The sequence below is a fragment of the Schistocerca piceifrons genome, chromosome 4 (assembly GCF_021461385.2).
Source record: "Schistocerca piceifrons isolate TAMUIC-IGC-003096 chromosome 4, iqSchPice1.1, whole genome shotgun sequence".
Taxonomy (NCBI): Eukaryota; Metazoa; Arthropoda; class Insecta; order Orthoptera; family Acrididae; genus Schistocerca; species Schistocerca piceifrons.
In genome coordinates, this window is record NC_060141.1 from 583,169,381 (window position 1) to 583,188,437 (window position 19,057).

A 19,057-nucleotide genomic window follows, 5' to 3' on the forward strand; every position below is an offset into this window, starting at 1 on the left:
AACTCTACCTTTGTCTGATGATGAATCATTCCGGTTGCTGTTTCCTCTGCAATTACTATGTAGCCTAACTGAAGAATAGGATTGTGTGTGTTTATTGTGTATTAAACCGGGGACCTAGAAACGACGGAGAGGCTGCGTCCCACCGTAGCCCTTAGGTCACAGCAGTCCACCCACCCCACCGCCGCCCCACACCGAACCCAGGGTTATTGTGCGGTTCGGTCGGCCCCCCGTGAGGCCCCGCGCCCCGGCCGGAACGTCTCATACCAGACGAGTGTCACTCCAAATGTTTGCATAGTAGAGTAATTATGGTGTACGCATACGTGGAGAGAGTGTTTGCGCAGCAATCGCCGACATAGTGTAACTGAGGCGGAATAAGGGGAACCAGCCCGCATTCGCCGAGGCAGTTGGAAGACCGCATTAAAAACCATCCACAGGATGGCTGGCACACCAGGGGGACGAGCACGTCTTCCCGCTCGGGAAGCAGCGCGTTTGAGCGCTCGGCTAGCCGGGCGGGTCGAAGAATAGGATACCAGTACTAAAGAAAGCAAAAAAATCTGTACTTCAGCTAAATTACGAAGTTTGTATCCCGTTTTTCAGCTGACCTATATAGGACAGTTGTGGTGCAGAATACAAATTGTACGTTTGTCGCATTTTTTCGACTTCGCTAGTGCTAGGATCCCACTCTTCAGTTGATCTATGTAGGTCAGCCGAAGTGCAGGATACTAATTTTACGTTTCTCGCAGTTTTTCGCCTTCACTAATATTACTATCCTTTTGTTCAATTGATCTATATGCATCAACTGAAGTACAGGATATAAATTTTACGTTTGTTGCATTTTACGCCTTCGTTACTACTTGTATCCTATTCTTCAGCTCACCTGTACAGGTGAACGGAAGATCATGATATAATCTATACGTATCAGCTGAGATATTCCATGCCTGTGTTACATGTATCACGTCCTTTTTTTTCTTTTTCGCTTTCGCTAGCACTAGTGTCCTATCCTATCTATATATATCAACTGAAGAATAGGAGACTAGACTCCACTTTTTACTGCGAAAAAAGCGACATATGTAACATTGCGTTCGATATATGGATGTACATGGTATATGTCTGCGATATGTTTTCTCTTTACTACATTTCTTTGCCAACGTTCGTCTATGTCTTTCCAATGCGTCCTCCGTTGTAACTTGTGACGCCATTTTTTTTTCAAAGCCGACGGGTTGTATCCCATTCTTCAGTATTCCCCATTCTGCCCGTTCTCAACCACGACGGATACGAGTATACCTTCACAACGTTAAGTCTGAACACTAACGTAGGACATGTCACGACAGTTGGTAAGTAATAATACAAATTAATAATGTGATTATTACCATAGTAATATCAATTAACGACAATTAGAGCAGTTACTAACATGATTCTTAAGTCGTATATAAGGGTTCGACAAAAATATGAGAACATCGCGAGAAAAGCATGCTTGAAAATACGTGCAAAGGCTAGCCAAGTATGCAGGAGGCACTGTTGTGTTCAACCACGAACGGCCCTCAATGTGCTGCAAGTGTCAGTCGTGGTCAGAACTCTGTTCTGTGTAGTTGTGAATGCGTTACGTCGAACCTAAGTGAATTCAAACTTGGGGAAATCGTTGGTGCTTCTATAGTGGGTGTTTCTGTAACCAGGGTAGCCGAACTGTTTAGTGTTTCAAGAGGCTCGGAACGAAGATTTGTACCGCATGCAGGGGAAGCGGAAGGACTTGATCCGCTAAGTCACCACTCGGAGGAAATGTGTGTTGAGTGATCGTGACGGACGGCCGTTAAAGAGAACTGTGACGAAAAACAAGAGGACGGTAGCTGTATAAGTTACTGCAGAACTGAATGTCGCACTCGCGAACCCTGTCAGCACCAAAACCAACACCGAGGAGAGCTCCAGATGTGGGGAATTCCAGGGAGAGCTAGAATTCCAAACCCACTAATCAATGGTGCAAATTACCGCAATAGGGAAACGCGAAGTCGAAGTCATAAAACCTGGACTATGGACTAATGGAAGAATGTCATTTGATCGGATGAGTCTTGTGTTAATACTGTTTCCAACTTTTGGACGAGTTTACATCACTCGAGTGAGACATGGCAGGAGTTCAGTGATGATTTGGGCAATCATATTGCGGTATTATTGTCAAGGATTAAGTGATCGTTTCGGCTGATTAGGTTCATCCCATGGTACAATCCTTTTTCCCTAAAGGTGACGCTCTGTTCAAGACGATAGGACCCTGCTCACACAGCTCGCATCGTGCAAGACTGGTTTTGTGAGGTCGATAATGGAATTGCCGCATCTTCCTGGCCACCACATTTACCATATCTAAATATTATTATATTATTGAGTCTTGCACTCTACCTTGAAGAGAAGGGTGCGTAAGCACTACCCGATTCCGTCACCGTTACCTGAATGTCCCTTGAAAAACATATATAACCTGTATTTATCCATTCTGAGACGACTGGGAGCTGTTTTGCATATCAACGGTTTTACTACGCCGATTAGACATGGTAATATGTTGTGTCTGAGGTGTCTACATATTTTTGTCCGACCCTGTACAGACCATTGAATCAACTAATTGGTCCCTTTTGTCTTTCATTCGCCAACTTTTGTCATCAGTTCGTTCTATCAGTTTCAGAAGTCATTCGATAAAGTTACTGATTGTGGCTTAGTGAATAAAATATGATCTTAGGTAGTGTCGGACGGGCTTTATGACTGATTTCTGGACTTCCTAGCAGATCGAAATAGTACGTCATTCTTAACGGAGCGAAACCTACAGATGAAAAAATGATTTCGCGAATACCACAACGAAGTATCATACGGCCGTTAGAGTTCGCTGTATTGTATGTAGAAATAATCTGGTGGAAGCTGTTCAGGGATGTGCTGTTGAATATAAGAAATCGTGACGTCAGAAAATTGTATCGATATGCAGGACACCTGGAGGCTACAACAGCAGACTTGTGAGTCATACAACATTGAGTAATTCTGTCAGGTTTTGTATTTATAATACTATGCAGTGGTTCATATTGTATAAAATAATTTTTATATGTATAACCCTCAGCTAATTAATTATTATATAACCAGAAGATGATCTCGAGGCTGACCAGTTCTAATTTTACAATTAATATAACGCCTTTGTGTCCCCTACCTTGATAAGAAACATTCGTATAGTAATCTTCTACGGACATGGGCAGATAAATGAAAAAATAAAATAAAATAAACAAAAGTAGTAATAGAGTTTCGAACACAGGACGCAAAAAGTGAGATACCATGACACTAGCCCCTATGCCACCAGCTGCGCTGAGCGTACCACTGGCCAAAGGCAAATAAAGTACTTCGGATACTTTGACGGTCATTTTCTAAGAAACGAGCGCGTATCTACAGATAAACTAGACACGTGTTTGCTTATTTTGGCTCCTCTTCCACTGAGCGCCTTGTCTGGGAAATTGGGTTATGGCACTTGCCGTGTTCTCCTCTTGAGTGTGTTAGTCGCGAAATTTTCGAGAACTATTTTTATGCGCACATTGCAATGAGAGTAGAACTGAAAGCATAACAGGAAAATGGTTGAAGTGCTGGTGTATCTTGTCGACCAGTTCACCATGGAGAAAAATATTTTTTGTTACCGTTTGCAGAGGGAGTACAGATGCTTGTGGAATGAGAGGGTAAATTGTTATCCTCAGAGTCGGCTACACTAATGAGTAACTGTGAAGAAAGTTGGACGTCCAGCCACACTTATGACTACACTAAATCCAAATTAATGCCCTTGATCCACTAACTGATTGCAGCAATCTCAAGTCAACAAGACAAAAAAAAGTGAAGCACGCAGAGACATGATCGGATGTCAACGTAACTTCCTACCCATACACGCCATAGGCGGGTATGTAAATGAATAGAGAAGCAATTTTCAGAGACAGGTAGAATGGCCACTAGAATGCATTAGCATTGTTTGTACTCCGTGGTGTTACCATACATGGTAGGGTATATAAGCAGCGTAAATAGCGTCAAATGTTGAGTGATCACAGAGAAGGACACGGAGATGTAGTCTGTACTCCTGTAAGACAGTGTTAATCGCCATCTGACAAAGTTTGAAAGGAGCGTCATTGTGGGTTTCCATTCGGCCGGCTGGTCAAATCGTGAAATATCCAGGTTTCTGGGGCATTCGTTTGTGACAGTGGCCCGATGCTGTACTGCCTGGGAACGAGAGGGTATGGATACTCGACGTCACGTTCCGGTCGAGGACGTCTGAGCATCACAAGGGAGTATGGCGGTATTGTGCACCAAGCAACATCATAACTCCTTTATATCTGCGTCTGTCGTCCGAGAACAGACTGCAACATTCTGTGTCATCCCACACCACTACTTGGAGACGAGCAGCAGCTGGGTTATGGAGTTACCGTCCAAAGCATAGGATGCCGTTAACACCACAATACAAACAGCTGCTTTTGGAATTGTGAGGTAAAGGACGAGTCGCCGCGCCCTGGAAAGTTCGGAGGAAGCAGTGGCTGCACGGGCCGCTCGGCAGGCGGACCACGTAGTGCAGGACACTAGCCGAAGCAAGAGGGGTCCGGCCGCATGGCTGGGAATTCCATGGTGACGCTGTGTTGATGGAGACATGCCGGGAGTACCAAAGATGGCGGACTTTGTGAAACCTTAATGGCAGACATTTCACAGTTCGTATAGAAATTAATAGTAGCCAGATGAATCATGATACCTCAAAAAGAAACATGTACATTACCATTATTTGCACAATTCTGATGGTGTAATCAAATTTTCAATATATTTATTAGTTTAAAGTTCAGTATCTGACGATAAATTATAGAAGTAACACCCAGCAACGAATTTCCAAAATCTAAATGGTTCATCCGATTTCGTCGCTCTAAGCGACTTTAGAAAGCTGTTAGTCGAAACCTAAATTGGTATAGATTACAGGCATGTAACTTGAATAGTACATGAGTTATTGGAGGTCATAGTGGCTGATAACTATCGATCGCGTCAGGCCATAAGTACTCCACAGTTACACGAAGAAAACGGTAGCAGTACGTTTATAAATATATTTATTCATCTATGTCTTTGTTTATATCCGATATATACTATTCATGAAGAAACTGGTTAAATATTTGCTGTGTTTTAGAAAGTACAGAGACATTAGGCTGCCGGCCTACCTTTTTTTCTATTCTTTTGATATATGTTTATTTAATTTGTTTATGTATCTAATAATGTGTGTTAGAGTGCGTTTATGGTTCAACCGTAGGAATATTTATTTAATTTCAAGTTATTTAAATGTAAATCCAGCATTTCGTATGTGTTTCAATATGTTTGTGAGTGAACATTGGCTTGGAGACATGGAGGGATCGCTCTAGCCAATCACAGCGCTCGTTACTAAGAGAGACGTATGGAGGTTGGGGAGGAGCATCGTTTCCGGAGAGGGTACGAGGGAGTTCTGGCAGTACGGCAGTGCTGGACAGTACGGCACAGGACAGGGGAGGTGCTGGATGCGACGGCGCGACGGACGCGGATCACGGGAGCAGTTTGCGCGTGATCGCGGAAGATAGAAATATTTTGGACTGCCGACTTGTGCTATTGTGTGATTTCTGTGGCTTCTGCAGTGAAGACGCAGTATGCAGTTAGAAGTGAATATCTCGCGGGCTATGTTGTTTCCACTTCACAGTCACATCACCAACAGTCGACTTGTGCAGCTATAAAAGGGTTGAAATGTCCTTGATGAATTTATTACTTTTCGACGTCACTGGACTCTCCTAACCGACCCACTTTGCTGTTATTGCTGCTCTCTATCAGCACAGTGCCCCCCACCTTCTTTTATAATGGCGGGTCCACCCCTCGTGAATCGAGTTGTCAGTTCTGCATTACATAGGAATATCCGGTTATCTTTGATCATATATTTATTTTGCTTTACCTGCAACATGAGCTATTAAAGCTTTCGTTTCATCAGGATGTTATTCCTTGTTCTTTGACGTTCTGCAATTTATACAGGGGCAAGCAGGCTCTTTGGAACACTTTGCATACCTCATGAGCAATTTTAATGGTGCAAATCAGGGATCTGTTGTGCATACATAGACAGAATTGTTTAAATCTCCAGTAATGTGTCTAGCTCAGGATAATTTCTAATTCACCCATCAGTCAGTGTTTACACCTATGTGCCAGGTGTAAGCCCTGTACAATGCCCTCCTTGGCACTGCAATAAACTACTTCGTTTTTGTTCAGTTTGATATACGAGGATGGTTTGAAAAGTTCTCGGAATCACCACGAGAGCTCAGCGCTAGCGTAACGAGTTGTCCACGAGATATTCATTGGACTGTTCCCTGTTAACACGTACGTGGCTCTGTTGTTTTTCCCGCGTAGTGATTTGCGAAGATGGAAGAAATCGAGATTCGGGCAGTGATTAAGTACATCGCAAAGAAAGGTATGAAAGCGAAGGACATTCATGCCGATTTCCAGAATACACTGGGGGACTCTGCTCCTTCATATCCAACTGTTGACAAGTGAACAAATGAATTTAAATGTGGTCGGGAGAGCTTAGATTTTGATCCGCTCAGAGGTCGGCCAACATGTGTCCCTATTCCAGAAATCATTGCAAAAGCGCATAAAATGGTCATGGAGGATAGCCGATTTAAAGTGCGCGAAATTGCTCACGCTTGCCAGATGTCTTCTGAAAGGGTATATCACATTTTAACTGAAGAATGAGAAATGATAAAGTTGTCTGCAAGATGGGTGCCGCGACTCTTGATGCTGGATCAATTAAGCATGAGAATGGACATATCGGAACAAAGTTTGTGTGGTGTCACCGCCAGACACCACACTTGCTAGGTGGTAGCCTTTAAATCATCCGCGGTCCATTAGTATACGTCGGACCCGCGTGTCGCCACTATTAGTGATTGCAGACCGAGCGCCGCCACACGGCAGGTCTAATCTAGAGAGACTCCCTAGCACTCGCCCCAGTTGTACAGCCGACTTTGCTAGCGATGGTTCACTGGCTACATACGCTCTCATTTACAGAGACGACAGTTTAGCATAGCCTTCAGCTACGACCTAGCAAGGCGCCATATTCAGTTACTATAATTACTTCAAGAATGTATTCTGAACAGATAATATGGTGAATCATGTATCGTCAAGAGCGACGTTCATCATTAATGGATTAAAGTTAAGTATCAAACTAATTACGTCCGCTTTCTGAATTCTCATTCCTTGTCATGTTCCAGACCTCACGTCAGTATAGTTCTTCCCACCTCACGCTAGCCTGCTTGAGCTAAAACGCGTGCATTTCGGCCTTCATTCGTAACACGGTGTTGGCTCTTCTGCTAACACAAAAGTTTGACCCGTTTTAGGAGAAACGAACAACATGTTTGGCTCCGGTTTGTGACTACAGACGAAACTTGGGTGCACTACTATACCCCAGCGACAAACAACAGTCAAAGCAGTCGAAACATGCTGATTCTCCGCCACCAAAGAAAGCAAAGACAATTCCTTCGGCGGGAAAGGTCATGGCGTCAGTGTTCTGGGATGCGAAGGGGTCTCTGTTTGTACATTATCTCCCCACTGGACAAACAATTACTGGAGAATACTACGCTAACCTCCCGGACAAATTGCAACAAAAGATACGAGAAAAAGGCCAGATTTAGCAAGGAAGAAAGTTATCTTCCATCAAGACAAAGAGCGCCCGCACATATGTGCCGTCACCGCGGCAAAATTACACGGACTAAGGTATGAACTGTTGCCGCACCCATAGAGTAGAAATATCTCTGGAGTGAGCATCCAGAAGCGCAGAATTGATTTTGTGTTGTCAACATACGTTGCCACAATGGTAACGTGATCTCGGGACGCCGTAGATTTGTCCTACATTTGTCCTATAAATTTTGAATGTTGTCATTTCGCTAGCAAAGACAGATTCCCTTCGTAATTGCTGTGGATTTAGCATAGACGTGTTGCAGGCACCATAGCAGTTTATGTCTGATATTTGAAATAAATTGGGCTCTTAGCTTTGAAGAGCAAAATGAACGAGCATGACGTCACAGAAGCTTCACGTCAGCATGTATTTACAATGTCTTTCATGTCACATCTCGTCAAGTCGCTTAACACAGTACTGAACGGCGAAATTGGGGTTTTGAGTCACCATCCCTAACATGCATAAAATGTTAGAGTATAGTATCAGAACTGAGGAGCTAACAACGGCAAAATTTGTCAATGGCCGAAGCAAACTTTATAACCTATGTTCTTGATCAATTATGTTTGGTAAATTACTGAGAAGTGAGACAACGTTTCAAAACATCGACAACTATTTACTAGGGAAAATATGTACATTCATACTCATCAAAGAAAGCTTCAAACGAAGTATTGAAGCCTGTTAAACTTGTCCATTATGTTTTTTCTTGCGTAATTAATAACGTGATAAACAACTGTCTTTTACTCCTTCAATAAAGTTGACTTTTTTGCTTAAAATGTCATATGGTGGAATTTGCTTCGTCTACTTATGTTCCTATATATATACATTGTGGGCGTCAGCGCGGTTGTGTTATTGTAAAACCTAAATAACTTTTCGCCTTCAGATATACGATCTCGGTTGTGTAAGAAAGTGGATAAAATATCCCAGTCGTCATGGAACATCTCCAATCTGTCACTAAAACAAAGCGCTATTATAAAATAAAGATTATGAAGATACAACAGTACAAAATCCCCTATTATAAGGAGAATGAGCGCGGCGAAAATAGGTTAACTTAAGATGTTAACAGACTGGTACCGTTAAAATTTTCTTCCCGAGAAACCTTGACGTACCGTGAAATGACGTGACGTTCCGTTGACGACCTGTGCAAATACCTCCATTCGAAAGGTATTGTAGAATGTTTTGGTGTTATGTGACGAGACGTGACGTTACCTGATGGCAGACGCGAATTGGCGCTAAACAATCGACGTCGTCCCTAGATCACGTGACAATTCCAGTTTAACGTTGACAGCATGCTCACTCCAGAGATACTTCTACTCTATGGTCGCACCCGCCTTATTCGCCTGATATGGTTCCGTCAGACTTCCATCTCTTCCCAATGCTGAAAATTTTTCTTGGTGGACGAAGATTCACTTCAAACGAAGAATTGATAGCCGGAGTTGACAACTATTTTGCAGGCCTGAGGAAACTCATTTTCGAGATGGGATCAAGGCACTGGAACATCGTTGGACCAAGTGCATTAATCTACAAAGAGACTACATTGAAAAATAAAAAAAGTTTCATTGCTGTAAGTACTTTTCCTCTATTCCGTTCCGAGAAATTTTCAAACCACCCTCGTAAACAAGGAGCCGTTTTGTGTGCCGCTATACTGACCTGGTAAGGAATAACTCAAAAGACTCCAAAATCCGATGCTCAAGATTTTTAGAAAATAAAAAAATAGATCAATCGTCTTGCTCGGAGCAGTACACAATTACGAATATGGTGTGAGTGACTATATAAAGACTACTACTGTATCAAAAACGTGTAAAAACAATCGAATAATTACGCACTAGATATGCTTGTCAGTACGCCAATAGTTACAGTCTTTAATTATTTCTCTCTATGCATATATATTTCCTTTCTAAGTGTTAAAAGGATTAATTGTCTAGGACAAACAGACAGTAACTCATTTACCAACTGTATAAATCAGAATAGGAATCTATGTCTGATCTGTTAGAGCTCGATTTTCATTAAGCCATTGTCCAGTTTAAATTCAGGACAAAATATGAAATTAATTGGAAAGTCGTACGTTTTACTAATTCGCGTCCTAAAATAATGTTGAAATAAGGTATAATTTATTTACGTTTTGTTTTTGCCGGACGTTATTTTTCAAACTTACGTCCTTGTAAATCTAATTATGTGCAGTGGCGTAAGAGTCAATCGGAATACCTCTGAAGAGCTACAAGGTGACGCACAAAAAACTGGCCCCGAGTACTAGATTGCTCATTGTCGCTCGCCAGTTGTAAGCACTAGCTTACTTGTAATTTCTTTATCATCTAATTATTACATGTTTATCTATTTGTTGTTGTGTCTGCTCTTGGCGGGCAACAATCCGTTCGTAACTGCCGAGCAGTCCGTATTCGGGGTAGGTTTTTCATGTGCCACCCCACTGAAATAGCTAGATTCTATTCGCGCAATTACGTAAAGATAGCAAGTAAATTTTTTTAAATATATTTTTCAAGTTTACCGTTCTGTGTCTCTGATACTTAAATCGCGTTTGTACATCATTATTCGACAAAGTCCTGTCAACACCAGAGATAATTATCTCGTGACAGCTGATTCAGAGTTATTACGAAAGTTCGCTAATATGTCACTACATACTGAGAGGCCACAAACGTATTAATACTTTTTGTTTTAAAATTCAAGTTGTCTAGCAAAATGTGAATTGTCGATGTTCTTTTCCTCTGAAAGTAATATCAATATTTTTAGATCCTTTCACTATGTATCAATTCGTTAACAGAAAATGACTCTTTAATAACTGAATACTAGAACACATCCTTCCTGAAACACTGCTTCATGTACTATCTTGAGCGTTATGAAACTTTTTGTGATGACTTTCATTAGATGCCTGTCTAGCTCAAAATTGGTATCTCTCTCTTAATATAGAAATGTGTAAAAAATCAGCAATTTTCTTTTAGCTTTCACTTCTGACTTTTTTTTTACTTTTCAGTCCTTTATTGATTTCTTATTTTCCTTGGAGGCAGCTCAAAGAAACATTAGATTTATGAGAGTGTCAAAAATCTTACTACCCCCAAACATACTCATAACTTCGCTTGTTCAAAATAAAAATGTAGTGCCACTGCCACTTTTTCGCTAAAACTAATTACAACAGCAAAAATTATTTTCCCTCTTCAGGCTTTGGCTACTGGTCTATGTACAATCCCACTGTTATTACTGAAGAAAAGACAATCCTCATAAAGTTGAATAAAGGATAAAAAATAAATAAATATCTCCTTGCAACCAAAACTGACAGTTAATTCGCTAGAAAATGTTGTTCTGTTCGATTAATGGTCAATAATCATAAATTCTTTCAAGAATGCATTCAGTCGCAGGACTCCCAGAAAATAGCTCGGAATGCACCTGAACCGCCACTCAAAATTCCGTCAAATAGGAAAAGAATACTGCATAAAATATCGTCAATGCCACTGAGATCTCAGCTCGTACTCACTGCACCTACATACGGCAACAATAATCCAAATCATAAACCGGACGCATTCAATTACCTTAGAACACTCCGAGTAGCTTTCCTAAACATCTAGAATTATGTATCAATCTATACTCCAGTAACATACAATTCAACGACAAGCGTCTGCGTTTCACGTTCAAACGTCAGATCCTGAACAAAATTAACCCGACCTCAATGTTATCTACACCTGGACTCCCAAAACTATCCACGCCTCTTTAACTGCTGTGCACAAAATCATCAACCATTAACAACGCCGTCACATCAGTTATGTTCAGATCGAACACTTGACTCACTGGCTGTTTCTGTTTAATTCCGACTTGAAGTGTAGGTTCAAGCTTCCGTAAGTATATGATGCTTTTACCAAATTCAGTAATACATATCCAGCGGTGGATATGGACGCACAGCCACTCTTTTAAGTACATTTAGAACCCATTAGCGGACTATTAAACGTATAAAAGAACACCTTTCTCCGCTTTATGATAATTAGCGCATCTTTGATCGGAGGTGTCGATAGCTGCAACGACAGCCAGCTGCTTTTTATCTGCTCTTTAGGGCCGCTCTGACCACTTGGCAACGAGACGGAAACTCCACCACGCGACGGCCGCTCCATTTACTCACTGTACATCTACAACGATGGTTTGCGCACAAACATCAGTACAATATAATCATACAACACAATAAACATGTCTAAAAAATTAACCTAAATTATAATACGTAACAATGATAGGCGAACAGAAAAACCGTTGTGCGCCAATGAAAAACATTTTGGAGCACACACAATGTAGCGCTGAAACTCTATGGTACGGACTTCACGAGACACCAAAGCTCTAGAAACCTAATGTGATCCACGAATACTCACCCACCGCGTACAAAACACGAACTACGTTTGGAGATGGTCCAAGGTGCACTGATCTCACTCAATGACGTCCGGGATGAGCCGGCAGTGCTCATCCCCGTGTCCTACACTTGTCAGCCAGTGGCTTCTGAGGAAGTGGTTCAGGGTGGTGTACCGTTTTTTTTTTTTTTTTTTTTTTTGGGTGTGTATGTGTATACTTGTGCTGTTAGTAATATGCCATAAGATCGCATAAGGCTACACACAACATATTTGCTACAATGTTTTATCACGGGCGAGTATTGTTATTTTTGATATTGTTAAGTCTTTCTATATTCAAGTGCCCAATAAACCAACCACTCTGGAATCTCGGTATATACGTAGGCCTAAAATAAATCACGAACATTTTGACATGAAGCAGCTTAATCTTTTACATTTAGAAATATCTCAGGGTTGTAATTAAATATATTTTTATTCGAACAAATAATTTATACTTTCGTATGTTCGCGCGGAGAAACACCTTTCGCGTGGTACACTTATTATTAGTTCAAAACCGATAACCTTCTTAAGTGTGGAAATCTCGTTACTTGAACAAAAGATAGGTATGAAGCGGTAGCCACAAGGATGTTTACTATCGATACGACACTCTGAAAAATGAATGAAATTATCTTTACTTTAATACGTTTACTCAAGAATTAATTGTAGACCTTTCCATTTTACTTTACGCCCCTTAGTATTGGATTAATATGAATCATAATCTGCCGTTTTGAAAATGGCGGCCAACAATACAAATTAAAACTCGTGCTGTACCGCGCGTTATTAATCTCTGGCAAAACGTACAATTAAATTTCCACACACATTGTGATGCTACCGCTACTGAAGTAAGTGGTTTGGTTATCAATAGCAGCAAATATTTACCAGAAGGGCGTTACAAGATACATACGTCTCCATCCACATCTTTCTCACATGAAGATCCCAACAAAAGTAAGATAATTCTGTTCCATTATTCTAAAACCACGGATTATCCTGCAGCATCGATACTGTTTTCATAAACATCATAGTGAGTTAATTAATATTTTTGTAGTATTCTTTTGCACACAAAATAAAAGTTTGTTTAAACATGTCATGTCGATCGTAAATGAATATTACTCGTTACAGAGGACCAGTACAGTGGTATGGCTGCTTATTGCTGGTTCAAAAATGGTTCGGAACACTATGCGACTTAACGTCTGAGGTCATCAGTCGCCTAGAACTTAGAACTAATTAAACCTAACTAACCGAAGGACATCACACACATCCATGCCCGAGGCAGGATTCGAACCTATGACCGTAGCGGTCGCTCGGTTCCGGACTGTAGCACCTAGAACCGCACGGCCACTCCGGTTGCCACTCCGGTTGCTGCCCATAAATGGACTGGCAAAGGATTTTCTGTATTGTGACTAGCCTATCAGATGTTACAATCAACTGTAGTCCAGGCGAAGCCTGTTGTTGGCCGTAGCAGATGACGCTGGTGGCAACGGTTTTCCCTGAATCGAAGTACTCACTGTACACCCTTGACACAGGAGTACCGTTAAAGCCAGTGCCTGCTCCAGCTAGAAGAGGGTTTGTCTCACGTGTCGGACATCTACGACTAGTTCTCGAACAAATGCGCTGATACTGGGAGTATTGTCCATTCTACGACGGCCAGTACAGGGTCTGACAAAATCCTAGTTACTAAGAACTACCCCATTTGTCGTTGCGACAGGTGTGCCTTCGATCCACAGCGGCTATTTATCATGGATTGCTCATGAGGGTGTTTGTCCAAAGACTTCCTGTTTCATTCACCTCAAACTCTATGTGCTGTTTAGTCGAACGATTAAATATCAATATCAATAATAGGCTGGGTACGTTGTCCACTAACATAATCTTATGTTTCAGTGGTTTTCTTTAACTATCGAAAAACTCTTACAGTTCATCGACCTTTCTCTGTTTTAATAACTGTAGTGCGAGAATCTATTCAAAGACTAAGCAACTTCTTCAGATTCCTATTTTCATCATTGGGATGGAATTTGACAGAAGAAGAGGAAGCAGTTAAAAAGTTCTATAACTGTGCTTTCTTTGGAAACTGTTTTTTGGCAATACTGTGATCTCATTTTATTAACAGACTTACGTAAATAATATTTGCTGCAAACTTCGCTCCAACTCTTAAGTTTATTTAACATTTTGTAGCCAAACTACAATTACAAGTAAGATACTAATTCTTCAATGTTCCTTCCACTTTACAGGATCGCATGTGGAGGAAGACTCGCTCTTTTGGTCCTTTTTTGTGCAGAGGAGTGGATGCCAACAGGAATTTCGACTTTCACTGGAACGGTAATACCATTTTTATTTTTTGTAACATAACTGTACTTTCTGCATTCAAAATTCTGTAGTTATGTAACAGGAAATTTATTAAATTTCTGTATATGTTTTTGCTTAAACGAAAAATTACTATATGGTGTGCGGGACTAAGTACCAGTGACGTCACGAGCGGTGGTGGGGTATGTAAGCATGGCAGCGGCATTCACACAACAATCAACCACTTGACGCTGACAGAGGAGATCTCGGTCGGAAGCTCGTGGGCAGTTAAACACTTCACGCTGCTTGAAAGCCCGGAATATTTTATTAATTATACAGGATGTCCGATATTCTGAGAAAACTAGGGTAAGCTATAGGGAAAGACTGGTAATATAGAATATGTACAAGCACCAATAGGAAACAGTAAAAGGGGTTGGGTTGTTCTGGGGGAGGAGACCAGACAGCGAGGTCATCGGTCTCATCGGGTTATGGAGGGATGGAGAAGGAAGTCACCCGTGCCCTTTGAAAGGAACCATTCCGGCATTTACCTGGAGCGATTTAGAGAAATCACGGAAAACCTCAATTAGGGTGGCCGGACGTGGGATTGAACCGTCGTCCTGCCGAATGCGAGTCCAGTGTGCTAACCATATGAATATGTACAAGCGCCAGTAGGAAACAGTAAAAGGGGTTGGGTTGTTCTGGGGGAGGAGACCAGACAGCGAGGTCATCGGTCTCATCCTATTAGGGGAGGATGGAGAAGGAAGTCGGCCATGCCCTTTGAAAGGAACCATTCCGCCATTTACCTGGAGCGATTTAGAGAAATCACGGAAAACCTAAATCAGGATGGCCGGACGCGGGATTGAACCATCGTCCTGCCGAATGCGAGTCCCGTGTGCTAACCACTGCGCCACCTCGTAGAAGACAAAGAAGAAGTGCTCGGATTGAAAAGGGTGTAAGAGAGAGAAATGTAGTCTTCCGCCCCTACTGCTCAATCTATACACCGAAGAAGCAATGGCGGAAACAAAAGAAAGGTTCAGGAGGGAGATTCAAATACAGGCTGAAAGGATATCAATGACAAGATTCGCTGATGGTGTTACTATCCCCAGCGAAAGTGAAGAAGAATTACAGGGTCTGATGAATGGACTGAGCAGTCTCAAGAGTACAAAATACGGATGTAAAGTGTCAGGCAAATCCAACACCTTCCATGCAAACCCTGACATGATAGCAAATCCGGCAGTATGTCACATAGCTCCGAATAAATCTTGACATTAAATTAACCAAAGTAATACGATCAACGAGTGAACAAATGGAATACCACAGACTAACACAAGAACGCCTAAATGCATGTCATACCTTCCCACCGTGAAAGAGACGCAGTTCCAATGGGAGAAACGATAACAGAAGCCGAGAGCAGAATCGTGTAGGCTAGGAGGCCCTACGATAAGGGACGGACACCCACGTCGCCAGCCGACCGCCAAGACCACTCCCAGCCCATGTTAAAAGATAGAGCCCTCCAGAAGAACAGTATAGATCTTACGATAACACTAAAAGGGCCACACCAGCTGAAAGTTTTAGCGTGAGACTATACGCGTCTCTGTTACGTTGCAAACATTAAAAAACGTTGCCCCACCACGAAAAGTATAACGTTTCTCATTGGATAGACAGAAGTTTTGTAGGCGGAGCTTAAGGTTAACATTGAGACCCTGATTGGTCAATTGAAAACACAGCCAGATAGCTTTTCTAAAACCAACTTCGGAAAATTGTATTAAGGAGAAGTTAGAAAGATTTGCTTCCGAGTCGGAGAGGGGTGTGGAGCTGCGCCGCCCGCCGCCCCCTGACGCTGACTAACCGACGACAAGGTAATGAACGCACGAGATGCCGCATGAGAGCACATAAGCCTTCACTCAGAACTGCAGAAGTCTCATCTGTTACATCCCCTTTTTACGTAATACTAGCGTCGATTGTCAATTAAACTTCGTGGTATTCACATTTGCTATTAGAAGTTAAAATCTGAAATGCGATGATTTTTCTGTTATGTAATTATTGAGAAGCCACATCAGCCACTATAATTTACGTCAAGTTAAATAAGTAATTAAAGATAATTGAGGGTCACTGTAGACCATTTTTGATGGTTTTCTCTTTGATGAAACTTAATTTAAACCTAGATTATAGATGTGATATGGCATAGGTCATCCTTCAATCCATTGTAGAACTTGGAAACCCATTCAGGGAATATTCGTTCACATTCTTGTTGAACGCAGTTGGTTTTTATCATCCTGTATTAAAATATTTCCTTTTATCAATAGTGCAATTTATAAACAATGTTTTGTGAATAGAATAAAATTTCCAATGGTAAACTTAACTGCTTTTTCGACGTTATTTTACCAGCTAACTAAAAATAGGAAAGCCATGAACCCCTTCCACGAAATTTAGTTAGTATTAAGATTCTTTTACAGGGAGTGCAGTGGAGCTGACGCTGAAATCATTAAGTATTTGATTATATCATCGCTAGTCTCACTGAACTCTTCTGAACTCTACATGTCATGTGTGGTCTGGCGTCTCCTTACCAGCAACAGGTCCCAGGTTCAAACTAGTCAATTCCCTAAAAAAACACGCTCAGAACGTCGTTGCGCGAAAGTGGTAGGGAGACACGACTTAGAACAGACAGACACCACGCAGAATGTTAGACGGATTGAGAGTAAATAGAAGAAAGTTCAAAGTAATGAGAAGTAGCAGAAATGAGAACAGTAGACGAAGTTACCAGATGCTGTCAGTCTCTTGTAGAAACCAAATCACATGTCTGGGGAAAGTGTTTTGCCGCTACTGCGATGAAAACCTGCTGGCGCCCTGGCCTGTTATAACTTACTAACATACTGACACATCGCCGTTTGAAATTGACTAAACATATTCGTTTTTTTTTTCTACATTTCCACTTGACGACCCTTCAATGCCTCAGCCTGGCCCAACACTGACAGTGCGGTAGTACAAGAGAGGATGCTGCTAGACTAACTTGCCCCCTTTTCTCCACAACCTGAATCACTTATTGCTGGTACACTGTCCTCGACAAAAATTCTAGTTTTGATTCATTTTGGACCACTCTTACGTTTGTTCAAAGTTCCACAAACATTAGTGTGAGAATTTCACTTATATCTAGTCCGAATTATATATGTTTTTCGCGTAACGTATTATGTTTCTAGTATGGTACTTATTTTGTTACTTGCATTAATGCTACGGTATCTCCGTGTCTGATTTATCTTCTTAACACTACCTGAAGCTCGTAATGAAGCATATTCGGGGAGATTTCAGAAAGTAAGTTTCATATGTCGTTGTATGCTAAGACCACTGCGCGACAAGTGTGGCGCATTGTCAGAAGAGAGTACGTGTTCTGGGTTTCCTGCAGATGCAGTTCTGCTGTGTTACGGATAACAGGTGCCTCAACGTGTGCCAGAGAAATGGTGCGGCAACTCTATAGGTACTCCGAAGTCGAAGTACGGGGAACAGTATGATTCTTGTGGGCAAAACATCTAAATTGCTTGCGATTCATTGTGAAATTCTGGCGGTATATGAGCCAGATATAATGTCATGTCCACCTGCGGTGAAATGGTGCCAACAACTTGACCAAGGTGGCACAGTCGTGGGTGATGCTGATCAGGAAGGAAGGCCGTCGACATCGACCACAGATAAAATGTCCAGGTGAAACGTCCCCTTTGAACAATTTATACATGACTGTGCTTAACCTGACACACAATATTTTTAGCGCAACGCAATCTGACTTTCAAAACTCCCTACAAAACAATGGCCCTGACTAACATTTAACTATACCTTTCACAAATCACTTACCTCACAAAAATCTTCGCTGCTCAAGCTACTGCAATACAGCGAGCGCCACTACTGCCAGCTAAATAAAAGATTCAAACTATGGAAGGCACTAACTACTGATAGGGATAGTTAGCAAATGAAAGATATTAATAGAGAACGAACAATGTATTTACCTTGATATCATCACAAGTCATAATATATATATCAGTTCATGACAAATTACAAACCTCCGCCATCTCTCTCCCCACATCCACCACTGCTGGCGGCTCACCTCCAACTGCGCAACGCTACGCGCTGTTCACAGCCAGCTGCCTAACACTACAATGGCGAGTATTACAACAATGCAAAGCAGCCACAGACTGCACACAGCACAGCCAGTGATTTTCATACAGAGGTGGCGTTACCAATAAAAAACCTAAACAGCCTACTTACATAGAGAAAACATAAACAGCCTACTTACATAGAGAAAACATAAACAGCCTACTTACATAAAGAAAACATAAACAGCCTACTTACATAGAGAAAACATAAACAGCCTACTTACATAGAGAAAACATAAACAGCCTACTTACACAGGCAATCTGGGGGAAAGAGATTTTCCAGCAATGAGTGCGTTCACACAGCAGTTCTATAATGGCTGTGACCAAGGAGCAGATCTTTATCGTTGAGGAACTGAACGACTGGTAGAACGCTCTGACCGTAGTTTACAGAGACTTTGTAACTGTGTTGATACCTACTCATGTCATATATCTGCACCATTTTAAAGTGCAATGTAGCATTCAGTAACATTTACTTCGTCTCTCGTAATAACATGTAACTTACTTTTTGAAGTCCTCTCCTACGATACTAATGTGGCACTCCCTACCACTATTTCACTAATAAAGCT

The 19,057-nt window shown here is 41.6% G+C and overlaps 1 protein-coding gene across 1 annotated transcript in view; it reads left to right on the forward strand.

Annotated features, from left to right (window-relative positions):
* Positions 1-19,057, forward strand: part of LOC124796033 (carboxypeptidase B-like) — a 128,044-nt gene that overhangs the window by 56,668 nt on the left and 52,319 nt on the right. The window contains exon 5 of the mRNA XM_047260118.1: positions 14,301-14,388. Within this exon, the coding sequence (XP_047116074.1) occupies positions 14,301-14,388 (88 nt within the window). The remainder of the gene's footprint in view (positions 1-14,300; positions 14,389-19,057) is intronic.